This window comes from Choloepus didactylus, chromosome 5, assembly GCF_015220235.1.
Source record: "Choloepus didactylus isolate mChoDid1 chromosome 5, mChoDid1.pri, whole genome shotgun sequence".
NCBI classification, from domain to species: Eukaryota; Metazoa; Chordata; class Mammalia; order Pilosa; family Megalonychidae; genus Choloepus; species Choloepus didactylus.
Genome location: NC_051311.1, coordinates 109,475,500 through 109,488,681, shown reverse-complemented (window position 1 = coordinate 109,488,681; position 13,182 = coordinate 109,475,500). Strand labels below are relative to the sequence as shown.

General features: G+C 39.8%; 1 protein-coding gene across 1 annotated transcript; it reads right to left on the bottom strand.

Annotated features, from left to right (window-relative positions):
• Positions 1-2,886: 2,886 nt before the first annotated feature.
• On the bottom strand, positions 2,887-11,895 carry GATAD1 (GATA zinc finger domain containing 1). The gene is made up of 5 exons (XM_037836656.1): positions 11,506-11,895; positions 10,569-10,694; positions 9,028-9,087; positions 5,562-5,745; positions 2,887-4,240 (listed from the first exon to the last, which is right to left on the bottom strand). Exons 1-5 carry the CDS (start codon positions 11,752-11,754, stop codon positions 4,050-4,052), a joined length of 810 nt encoding a protein of 269 aa, XP_037692584.1. The 5' UTR covers positions 11,755-11,895; the 3' UTR covers positions 2,887-4,049.
• Positions 11,896-13,182: the final 1,287 nt, after the last annotated feature.

Genomic DNA, 13,182 nt, shown 5'->3' with positions numbered 1-13,182 from the left:
TCCACAATTATGTCTCTCCCTTTTTCTGGTCCATGATAGAAACTTCATTCTGAAGTTTATGTGTAATATGTCTTTGTCTACTATATATATTATGTCTGTCTATCCATGTACCTACCTACTTATCTATATCTGTACGGAAATACAGATGCACATATGCATATATGTATGTAAAATAATTGCTATTTGTTTTACTACATTGTTCATTTGATTTCACTTACTTATGGCTGAAATAGAATTGACTCACATTTCTTGATGGAGAACTTATTAGTCCAAGAAAAGCTTTTCACAGCCAATAACCTAAATGGTTTGGGATAATTTATTCAGAAACTCATGTTAAGATTTATTTGTATAAGTGAACTATTTAAAGCTCATCTTTCAGACATCCTGATAAAACAATCTTAAAAACAAGCCAGTGTTTATCTAGATTATAACAATTTGAATATTCTGTCCACAATAGAATTTGAAGTTTACTATCAAACATTTTAGTTAATAGTATTTAACTTGGACTCTACACTAAGCATCTCCCATAACCAAGGACCTGGATTACGTACCGTGAGAGTTACGAAAATGAGTGAATAGATACTCCATCCCTGCCCTCCAGGGAATCAGGGACGTAGGGGTGGGCACAACAGGAGTAAAACTTTAAATGCAATGACAGAATGGGATCGAGATTGATTTCAAGGAGACGTGGGGATCTGGAAAGATCTCATGGAGGATATCTAACTTGAGGGCTTTAAGAATGGATAGGACTTATGGAGTTGAAGGGAACAGTGTGAATAAGGGTTTAGAGCCAGGAAAATGAGAAGGGTGTTCTGTGGAAACACTTTGTTTTTGGTATGAAGGGGGAGACAAGCTGGGTGGACTGGGGCAATATCAGGATGGGCCTTGGGTAACAGTAGGAAAGGTATAAATTCTACCCTATGAGCAATGGGAACCATTAATGTTTTATGAGGAGGGGAGTGAAAATTCAATCTTTATTTTAAAAGCCAATTTATCAGAACTGTACAGGCAATGTTCAGCTCTGTCAACACCAGGCATCTCTTTTTCTATCAAAGAATTTATTGCTTTACTATTGACCTGGGATCAATGTATAACAGCAGAAATTGGGAGAATGAGTGAGTTCAGTCCTCCCTAAAAAAAAAAAAAAAAATCACGGGATGATAGAAACAGGTGCAGCGGTAGCTAATTTCCCTCAGTGTAAAGCTGTGTCCCACAGGGCCTCTCATTTTCACAATTCATTGATAAAACAAAGTTTAAAAGTTTTTATATGAATAACATGCAATTAAAGTGAATTTTAAAACATGCAAGCACAATTTCCATACCAACTCCAAGAACTTAAAGAGGTGGTCTCTTTGGATGATGAAATCAACACACCAGCAAATCAACTTCTGAAGCAAAACCTCAACTGTAGAAGTTTCATTTTTAAATGTGGAAATAAATAAGTACATATTACTGTTGGACACACATTAAACCATACCAGAGCTACTTACTTAACTAATTGGACAAATAATATTACTTTGCTGTATTTCCTTTAACCACTAATTTGCTAATTTATAAACTGTAATAAATTGAACATCCTATTTTCAAAGTCCTTATTGATGTTATAGGGATTGCTTCTTTGATTCTTAAAGGTTCAAATACTTTTTATCAAAATCATTGTCAGGCAAGTTTTAGTAAAAAACTAATTTCTGAACACATTTGAGAATATAAACTCACTCTTGTGAATGCTATGATCAAGTTTCTAAAATTGTTTTTCATACCTGCGCTACCACACAAATATCTACCAATTTATAAACAAATGATCAATATATATGCAGATTTTTTAAAATTTCTTCATCCTTAGAAGTACCTTATTTTGCATTAAGTGTTCATTGCAATCAGTATGATAGGCTGAATAGTGATCCCCCAAGATGTTCACATCCTAATCCCCAGAACCTGTGAATGTTCCTTTATATAGCAAAAAGGACTTTGGAGATATGGTTAAGGATCTTGAGATGAGATTATCCTGGAATATCCAGGTGGCCCCCAAATGCAATTACAAATTTCCTTATAAGAGGGAGCACAGGGAGATCTGACACAGACTGAAGAGAAGGCAACATGACCACGGAGGCAGAGTGATATGGTTGGGAGCCGACATATGCCAGCAGCCACCAAAGTGGAAGAGGTCAGGAAGCTCTCCCCTGAAGTCTCCACAAGGAACTAGTCCTGTTAACACCTTGATTTTAGCCCCTTAAGACTAATTTTGGAGTTCTGACCTCAAGAACTATAAGAGAATAAATTTGCACTGTTTTAAGCCACTAAATGTGTGATAATATTTTACAGCAGTGTGGTAGGTTGAATTATAACCCCAACAAACACGTTTTAAATCCATGACCCTGGATTTAAAGATCCATTGTAAACAGGATCTTTTGAAGATGTTACTTTTAGTTAAGGTGTGGCCAATTGCATCAGGTGGGTTTTAACCCATACTACTGGAGGCTTTATAAGGAGAACCTGGAAGTCACAGAAGGCAGAAAGGAGAGGATGTCACTATGTGATGGGAGGCAGAGATACAAACCAAGGAACCCCAATGAATGCCGGCAGCAAGCACGAGAAAAGTACAGCTTCTGGGAGAAAGACAGCCTTGTTAATATCTTGACTTTGGACTTCTATAGCACCAAAACCATAAGCCAATAAATGCCTTTTGTTTATTTGTCATAGCAGCCTGGAAAACTAAGACAAACAGCAATAGTAAACTAAAACAATCAGCCATTCTTTGATTTTCCTAAAATCTATCCTATATGTTGTTCCAAATTCTGAATGCATATTACTAGTGTTTCCTATTTATGCCATTTTTGGGTGGAAAGCCCTATTTAAATTATTTAAATGAAATAAACCCAAAATAAATACATTGTGAAAAATACATTTTAATCCAAAAGTTGTGAATATTAGCATTTAGAAAGTTATCAACAATGGTATTTACAATCAATTTATTATACCCTTTCTTATATAGCTAACTATGTACATGGAACAATTTGAGACCTATCTATAACATACAAATCATAACTGTGTTGAAAAAGAGTAATAGCTAATACTGCTAAATCTTAAAATTAAGATTAAAATAGATTGACTTATTTTCCTGGGGTTAAAAAAATGCTGGTTAAATCAGGACAGAAGAGGCAGCAAGTGTGTGCAGTCTCCACTTTCCTCATATTCTACACTGTTACCCCCACACTTCACTGATATGCACTTGAAGTAAAATCTGTACCTGAATTCTGGACAGTTTCATACACAATAAGTCTTCTACTTCAAGACATTGTTTTGGGTCTACTATTTTGAGTCCATAGCAGATGGTTTAACTTTGAGGCAGAAACTAGCAAGTGGGATGCCTGAACAGCACATTTTTCCTGTGGGATTGTAGTGAAGCCATCTGCACTATAAAATCTTTTGGTTTGACTGGAATCCTCATTTTGAGTGAGGAGGCAGGTGAGAGCAACAAAGAGCAGCTATACTAAAATCAACTCAATGATTCTGAATGCCTGTTTGCTACTGAAGAATTAGATGAAAGTTTTAAAAAGAGCCAATAAAATCAACCCCTACTTTCTTTAAGGTTAAAGCAGCAAACAATGAATTTTGAACTTAGAATATCCGTATGAGGAAATAAGGATTATGTGACTTTATGACACTATTGGTCACATGTACCTCTTATTTGATTGTAAGCCCTTGCTCAGAAATCTTAACCTTAATTAGTATTTTGTACTTGTGGAAAACTATAATCTATTTTGACAATTTCTAGAAATAAATTAAGGAGAAAAATGGACATTACCTGTTCCTAATGGTTATACCTGCAAAGTACAGCCTTTGCTTGGGAGGATACACATATAGAATGTAGTATTTAACTTCAAAATAAAAATATTTCATTCTTTTTATACCCTTTACTTTTCCAAGTGACTAGTAATAAAAAAAATTAACAGATTACTGGATAGTAGGGAAAAAACTTTTCCATTTAAGAGTTTTTTTATAGTGGTATGAATATAAGATAACCTGGAAATCCAGTTTTAATTTTCAAACTACAAATGGTTGGCAACTGTTTCCTTAATGGTTATTGCAGGAGTAGGTCCAACGTGAGTCCATATGTAGCCCTTCTCTGGTCTGGTAGGAACTGTGGGAAACGGTGATGATCGTGACTTGAAATATTCAGAAGGTGCATGACAAACAAATTCCAGGTATTCCATTTTCCTTGGAAGATCTTCCTCTGGTCCTAAAAGGTAAAATGAAGAGGTTAAATACATTTTTTAACATATGTATCACTTTCAGACTTTCAAACCAAAGCTAGTGACCTAACATAAACTGTGAAGTTGTTCTCCATCAGTGGTTCTCAATTTTTTCTACTTTAACCGGCTTAGGAATATGACTGTCTCCCCCAAATACTACTCAATATAGAAAGGATTCTAAAAATATTTAACATTTGTATGTTGTTTGTTATGTGCCAAGCACTCTTCTAAGCACTTTACACATAATACTTAGAATCTTTACAACAATCTTATGAAGTAGAGACTGTTATTATACTCATTTAACATATGAGGAAAGTAAGGCAAGAGAGAGTTAAGGAACTTATCAAAAGTCACAGTGAGTGGCTGGGCTCTGAGCTCAGTTAGTCTGGCTCCAGAGTCTACTGCTCTTAACCTCTACATTATGCTGGCTCCTCTAGAATAGGAACACCTACTGGAATCGGCAGATTAGGTAAAGTAGGAGAGTTCTGACATCTCTGCCTCTGCTGAGAAACCTGTCGTATATAAAAGAAAACTGAAATTCTACTATTCTATGTACTATGCAGGAGACTTAAACTCTGTGGTCATGTATCAAACGTGATGTGTAGGTGAGAATAATATGGGTACATTATTTGTCCCTAAGTTCTCTCTGAAAAAATCTTTTATATTATTTTCTCAAAATAAAAAATAGTGCCTGATCATTGCACAAAGGTTAAAAAATTCAGGATCATTAAAAAAATCTGAACACTTTCAAAACTGTATTAATCTAATTTCTTGTAAGGCTTTATCAAGTACTTTTGGCAGCCTATGATGGCTGCCATTTCAATCATCAACAATTATATGCTACAAAGGGTATCGAATGACGTGTAACATAGAGGGAAACATTGAAAATTCGTAAGACTTTAGAAATAACCGTGATGTTTCTTTAGAAATTATTTTTAACTAGATTTTTATAAATAAACTAAATAACCTAGTTCCTGAGGAATATATTTTTGAAAGTGCTCAATTCATTTTGAATCATCCTGTTTTAAAAAAAAAACTAAAGGGAGGAAAAACAATCTTAGAATTCCAAGACTTGTAGTACAGTTTAAGCCTGTGTCACGCAGAAAAATCTCATCCACCTCACTTTCAGTAGGTGCACACTGCTCTAACTCAAATAACCAACAGTATTCAAACTAAGGCTATATAAAAATGTCTTTCATGTTTTCTATAAAGCCTCTACTTTTTTCATACTTGATGATGCTTATGGTTTTTTCACACAATAACAGAGAGTTAACTGGGTTCAAAAACCTATGCCATTTGTAAGCTCACCTATGATATATGATGCAGGATCAAACTGGTCTCTGGGGCTAGAGAGGGTGGGGATGAGCCAGGTCAGGGCTGCACTCTTCTCGCAATACTGATCCTGGATGAAACCCCTGATCTGAGCATAGTAGGGTTTTCCATCTTGTTCATCAATCACAGAAACAACATCTCCAATTTGGTAATATACTCCCTGGAGGAAATAGAAGATAACCCCATATTTAAAATAAAAATAGAATAGCACTAGAGCTATGAACTAAAATTCACTTACTATGAAAGCAAGTTTTCAAAGTGGTCAGTAAAGATCTTCAAGATGGTCCATTGTATCAGTGTTTATATGGTCAATGCCAATTCTAAAGTTGTTTCACTTTTGAATGAAAAAATAGATCATATCTATGTTTATGACAACCTGCATGTGGAGAAAAGATTTGTTCATAAAAGCACAGAGATGTTACATCCCAACAGTACTAGCCCCATTTGTTTTAGTCAGAGACATGGAGCTGTAGAGAAATTAAAGGACTTGCTCAGAGCCTGCAGCCCAGGCTCCTGCAACAGCTCAGTGCTCTTTCTCTGTACTATCTTGAAAAACAGTAGTTAACTGGTGAGAGTTTGCATGACACACTACCCTCCTTTACCATCCTTAAAAGAAAATAGATACTACAAATTCAAACTGAAAGAAAAGACAGACGCTTCTGACCATATGTCAAAAGATATGCTTACCCCCAATTTCCCATACATTAACCCAGGCTCACTGACGCTTGTCTCTGCCCCGTCCCATTCCGTTTTATACCCTCCCACAAGATTCCTTCGGAGGCACAAACCTGAACACACATTTTCCAGAGCTCTCTACTATCCACAGAACGGAATACAATTACTGGCATTACTGGCAGTTGAGGTGTTACATTTTAAGTCATTTCCTGCTCCACTTTATACCCAAATAATCTGAACATGGCCTGTGTTAAACTCTCCCTATGCCTCTCCTCTCCCATCCCATGCCCTTATTCTTCAATCTTGAGCTGGAAAGAATCTCTCCCTGATTTGAACACCCATAATTACTGATCCAAATCTTTATGATGCTCAGTACGGCCTTAGGTGGTATAGTTCTCCCTAGCCACACTCTCCCTGATTGCAGGAAATGGATCTGATTCATCACTGCTTCCCTCAAAACAGGGTCTTGGCAGCAGGTAAAGCAGCTGACAGATGTCCCTCAGCCATAACAATTCTGAAGAAATAATTCCAGTCATTGAGCTGCAACATATGTACTGTTAGGGAAGGGTGTTCTCCTGGTGGCATCCTTATCCATGTGTCTGAGAGTGACTGGACCACAACAGAAGGGTATAGTCAATGCAGGCCATGGACCACTACTTGCTAGAACATATCCATTACCAGCTCATCTATCCTCTCATCTCCTACTCAGAGTTCTAGGTTATTTATCATATAAATACCATGCACTTATTGTTTGCTTTGTCTACATGTATATTCACTATTCCTGATTGTAAATTATATTTGTTCATAAGAAACATGGCTTTACTTATCATAGGCACCCAAATACATGCTGAAAGCTTGAAAGCTAACAGTATTACAAAAACACTGTTTTAGGGAAAGATTCCAGTGGCAAGCAGTGCCCAGCACATAGCAGGTGTTTAATAAATATGTGCTGTGCTGTGTTCATATACCAAATGAGACTGAGGCACTTGATCTAAGGAGTCCCCTCATTTGCTGGGAGGTTTCAGAGTTTCTGGCAGAAAGAAGGGGGATCAACATAATACAGTGAAGAATACTGGTTTGGGAGTCACTAGACCTAGGTCACTTCACCATTCTGGGAAGTCACTTAACCATCCTGAGTCTTCGGTGTCCACAATTGTGGCCATCACAGCCACTTCCCACTCAGCTCCCTCTCACATGCCTGATCTGGGCTCCAGCTCTGGAGCTGGCAGTGACCTCTTGAGCTTGTCCACAATGGTGCTGCCAGTCAGTGGCACTGCTATGACAGCCGCCGCAATACTGCAGCATTATTTGAATATTTTGTTGCATTTTGTTCTTATTGTTTAATAAACATGGGTGAGAAACAGCAATATCAAAGCACCAATACTTGTGATAACAGGTCCCATATACCTTTCCATTAAGACACTCCTGAAAATCATGAATATACTAAATCCTTACTTCAACCCGTCACTTCTGAATGTTCAACTGTGAAGGTAATGCATGTATTTAAAGAAATGATGATGAGAATTTGTACCATACCCTCAGTGCTTACTCGCTAAGGATTTAACATACATGACCTCATTTAACCTAATGAGGTAGCTACTATTTACAATCCCTATTTTACAGATGAGAAAACTGGCTTAGAGTGGTTGGTCCTAGCCCAGTCAGATAGCCACTTGCCCAAGTGGTGGAGCCAGGATCAGCCCTAGGATCTGAGCTCTGGGCTTGGGCTCTGGCATCAGACTGCCTCACTCCATGAATTGCTGGCTGTGTGCCTTGGATAAATTAATTAGCCTTCTGTGCCTTAAAGTCCTCATCTATAAAAAGGGGATGATTGTTCCCACCTCAAGTGCTCACCTCAATAATACATGGAAAGCCTGTAATAAACTTAGACGATCTTATCTATTAACAATGAATGAAATGCTGGAAATATAGGAAGGATGTTTTCTTGTGTATAGCTTGTTATAGTCTATACAGATTTGGGCTAACAAAAAAAAAAATTTACTCTTGGAACATAATCACTTTAATTTCACAGTATTCAGTCTGTTTAGATCAGGTATAAAGTACTAACTCACACCATTACTCCCTAAGTGACAGCTCAGACCTCAAGGTGCCTATAACAGTCGCTGCCTGTGCTAGGACTGCCAGGCCTTGATGGTCTTGTCGATGATTTGACTCCTTTGCTAGAGGTTCTGGTTCAAAAACAGTGATATGTCACTTCTTCTTACTGAGGTATCAGATGTCCTTGGGCTTTGGTCCTAGGAAACATGACCTCCTTATTCTTTTATAAAACGTTTGGACTCTCACCACTGCCTTCTAGTGGGTATTAATCCCCCCTACTGCCTTTATTCCTCTCACATTCTGGTGCAAAGCAGAGAATCTCTGTGCCCACTCTACTCACTAGACAGCACAGGTCCTCTACTAGACCAAATGCTGGCTCTGTCTTTCTCACCCTTCAGTGCTACCACAGTGACTTAGGATGGTTCACTCTTTCTTTCATGGTTCCCTGCTATACATTTGCACTTCAAGAACAATTCCCATAACCTATATACTTAAGACCTCCTCATCATATTTCAATACGCAACTTCCCCTCTCACCTCAGCTCTGGATGAGATGTTTTATAACAGCCATCTATGAGGGAAAATAGCTTAGAAGGGAACAAAAGCATAATCATACCTTATACAAATACAGAGTACCAGAGGCCTTTAGACTAACCCAACATTTTAGTAGCATATTAAAGAATCTTCCCCCAGTAATTACAAATTCTCACCTTGTAGAAGATTGATTCTGCAGTGATTATGGTGGAAACTGACTCAGGAGCTTTGATGGGCTATGAAAAAAACAAGTAAAAACATTAGCACAATCACAGTGTTATGAAAGGCATTTTTCCAGTCATAAATGAGTTCTGCAATTTGAAAAATATTAAAATATGCTGTTTGGTGGCAAGAACTGGAACAAAAAGATAAATGATTTTTTGAATGTTGTGGAGAGGCAGAGCCTGAATAATTTCCAGTGCTATTTCTGCTATCATTAGCTTAAAATTTTCTGAGAACCAAAGGACAAGCTTATTCTGCTGCTGAGGTCTAACCTAAAACCCACTCAGATCTTTATTACATATTAACATTCCAAGTATAAAAATACATTGGCTCTAATAGTCTGAGCATGACAAGTGGAAGTAGTAAAAAATATGTAGGTGGAAAATGAACACAAAATGAAAAAGTATCTACTTGAGGATATTTTCTGTATCCAGCTACGGAACTAGCTATGAAACACAATGGCATCAGTACTAATTTTCCAGTAATCCTGAACTAAACCTAAAAGAAACTTTCTTGGGAGTGCTAAGTAATTTGCCGCCATCCAATTGAAATAATCCCTTAAACTAGAGTATGCACTTTTATGCCACAATAAAGAAACCAGCCCCCTCCCTCAAATCTGTCTTGGTACCATTCTCAAAAAAAGGTGTTGCCAGATAAATTAATAATGAAATAATTGCAGAAAACATGTTTCATTGTACTAAGGAGGAAAAAATGTGTATGTGATACCAACTATAAGGACCCATTATACTTTATAAATGAATATGCCCAACTTCAGATATATCTTTCCTACTTAGTGAAGGATGTCCATTCTGAAATGAAAGAAAGCCATACAAAGATTTGCCTAGAATGTGTTGTCCATTGTATTTTACCCTATTGCTTCCCTTGTGGTTACAAAAACAGTGAGAATTTACTGCAACAAAAATATCCTTTCTACTACTCCAGTACAGGTCTTTCAACAGTCTTATTTTCTTATAGCAGAAGAGGAGGTAAAGAAGGAAGGTTTAGTAAAATTTTTATTCCTAGCCACCAAATTTGTCATAAGTTAGTAAGATACATTTTCTGAGGGTTATAACAACAAACGAATATGGAAATGAATGAGGTCCAGTATTACTTAGGTCTTTAAAGAAGGAAAAAAAAAGTTTTCTTAGTATATCTAGCCATACCAAGAACCGTAATTCTTCCTCTTCCTTTGCAAACAAAACCCAATAAAATGAGTCCAAGGCTTATGCTCCTTTAGACCCATATTTTATGTTTTCCTGAGGAAAAAAATAAAAGCTAAAAAATGAAAAAGTGTATTACTAATTTTATAAACAGTAAGCCTCCTGTAAGAGCACTCACTTCCTTTTAGAGAGTCTGGACCACTCCCCAGAATACAGCAGAAGGGTCCCCAAGAGTCAAGAGTCAAAATTAAATGGTTAAGAAATGAAGACAATGGCAGGACACACTGCACATACAATGTAATTACAGGAAAAGAGATTGTCCACAATCATCTTACATTTTTTAACTTAAAAATATGTCTTCTCCCTTTTCCTTTAGTGGAAACTTTCTTTTCAGCAGCTGGAGCAGACTTGTATTTAGTATTTCTGAGCCGAGCAGACCTCCTGTGAATTTCCTGCTTACTCTGTTACATACACAATTAAAGAACAAAAAGAGAAAGAAATAAAAACTGAGAAAGTTGCTGTCCCAACACAACCATCTTACAAGGACCTCAGTGTACACTTTTCAAGAACAGTCAAAAATTAAGTACAAGTATGCCTTTTCTTTTTTTCTCGGCTTGATTACACAAACCGGGCCAATTAACACAAAGCGGACCCTACATAAGAATCTCCAGAGCCTCCCAAACATCAAAAAGGTGTGAACTGATGACCACAACAGCACAAGGGGCAGGAGAAGGTCTAGACCAAGGCAACAACTATTTGTGATGTTTATAATGGAGAAAAACCCTTAATAACTTAACGCCAAAGAATAGGTTAAGTTGTAACATCACCTATAATGGAATGACTTATGCTGCCATTCAATATACTGACATAATCTTAATAACATGAAATAATGACAAAGTAATCTTTATTGACAGGGAAGAGTTCCAGGACGTACAATACATGTAGCATGATCCCATTTACGTCTCCGTGTATACGTGCGAATACTGAGATGTCTGGATACGCTCCCAAATATTATTACAGTAGGAGGCTTTCTGAAGGGCTTTTAATTTTCTTGCTTCTTTAGACTTTGACTCTCTTAGAATAAGAAAAGGTGCTTGGAGCGGGCAAAAACCAAGGAAGATCTTTTCATTTGGGGGTGGGGTGGGGGGCGGCCTGGCCCAGCAAGGGCGCAGCAATCCTCAGAGGCCCGCGCTCGCCCCCTCCCCGCGGACTCAGCCTCCGACCTCCTCGCGCCCGGGGCCTCCGCCGGCGACAGGGGCCGGAGGAGCTCACCTGCTTGGCGCCCCCGCCCCCGTTGCTCTGCGGAGGGGCGGCCGAGGTGCTGGCGAAGGCCGCCGCGCCGAAGCCGCCGCCGCCGCTGCCCCCAGTCCCGCCGGCCGTCCCCGAGCCGACGCCCCCGCCGCCCGCGCCGCCCCGGCCCGTGCAATGGTGGCAGAGGATCTCCCCCTGAGGGCCCTTCTTCCACATGGAGGACGAGGTTGTCTTGCAGACGCTGCAGGTGGGCTTCAGGCCCAGCGGCATTGTGGCCGACTCGGGCGGCCCCCGCGGGCGCAGCGACACGGGAATGGCGACTCCGGGCCCCGGCCACCAACTGGTCGGCACGCCGCTCCCGGCGACAGGAAGAGCGGCGAGAGCGACAGCGACGGCACCACACGGTCCGCGTCGCGTCCACTGGAAGCCGGGAAGCGGTCCCGGCGCCAGGGGCAGGGACGCGGGCGGGGCGAGGCCTGGCAGGGGCGGAAAGCCTGGCTGCGGCCCAGAGGTGGCTTCCGGCGATGAGCAGGCCACGCCCGCCCTCAGACAGACCCGCTGACCGGAAGTGCCTCGCCCGGAATAACTTGCGGAGTGCTGCTGTTCCGCCTTCTGTCTCCTACTTGAGGGCTCTCTAACTTTTTGATTTCATGCCTGTGATTGCCAGGTACAATACAGGACACCCAGTTAAGTTTAAATTAAGATAAACAGTGAATAATTTTTAAAATTCCAATGTGACCTTTGCAATATTCGTTGTTTATGTGAAATATCAAATTTCACCGGACATCCTGTATTATTTGCTAAATCTGGCAGTCCTACTCAGGACTCCATTACATGCTGCAGAATTATTATTGTTATTACTTTGTTTATATGGGTTATTCCATGGACACTTATGTATTAGAACTTAAAACAGACATTTGAAACCCCTGAATGTCAAGCACACATTTGAGTGAAATCATCGTACATCATGTGGTCTCTGGAAAACTTAACCGAGAGAAAGAGAGTGGAAAAGGCTGAGCATTGCTGGGAAACAGCTTTGACCCCGAGGACTCCCTGAAAGGGTCTCGGAAGCCCGCAGTCCCTGGACACACTTGAGAATAGCTGCTCTAGGATGTGTGCATTATTAGAAGCCAACACAGGCGAGGCCCAGAAACCTAGTAGAGTGGTTGCACATGCCGCTTCAGGATCCTAGTTTCCACGTTGGTGGCACGTGGGGGGAGAGGAAGAAGAAAAATGTATTGAACGCTTATGATGTCAGGAAATCTCAGTGCTTACGACAACTCTGCCGAAGAGATATTTAACTGTCGAGTTAACTGATGATCAAGGTAGGTACCTAGATTTGAAATGGCCGTCGCAGCTGCTGCTCGCCCGCTACTTCCCGAACAGTGTTTCTGAGAGGCCCTGGGGCCTGGACTGTGGCTCAGTCATACTCCTTCTGAGACTGGTTTCCCCAATAGTAAACGAAACAATATTAACTACTTTCCAGGGCCATTGTGGGGATTAAGACCGACTTCCAGCGTGGTTCAGGAGAGTAGCTACATAGTGCTGTCTTCTCGTTTTAGAACGGTGCACTGTGAGTAGGAATCTGGGCACTAAATTCTATGCTAGCTAATGTAGCCTGTCTGGTTCTGGCTACTTATATTAGCACCTGATCTCGAAGTTACTTTCCCTCATTCACTGAAAACTTTGGTCCCTGGA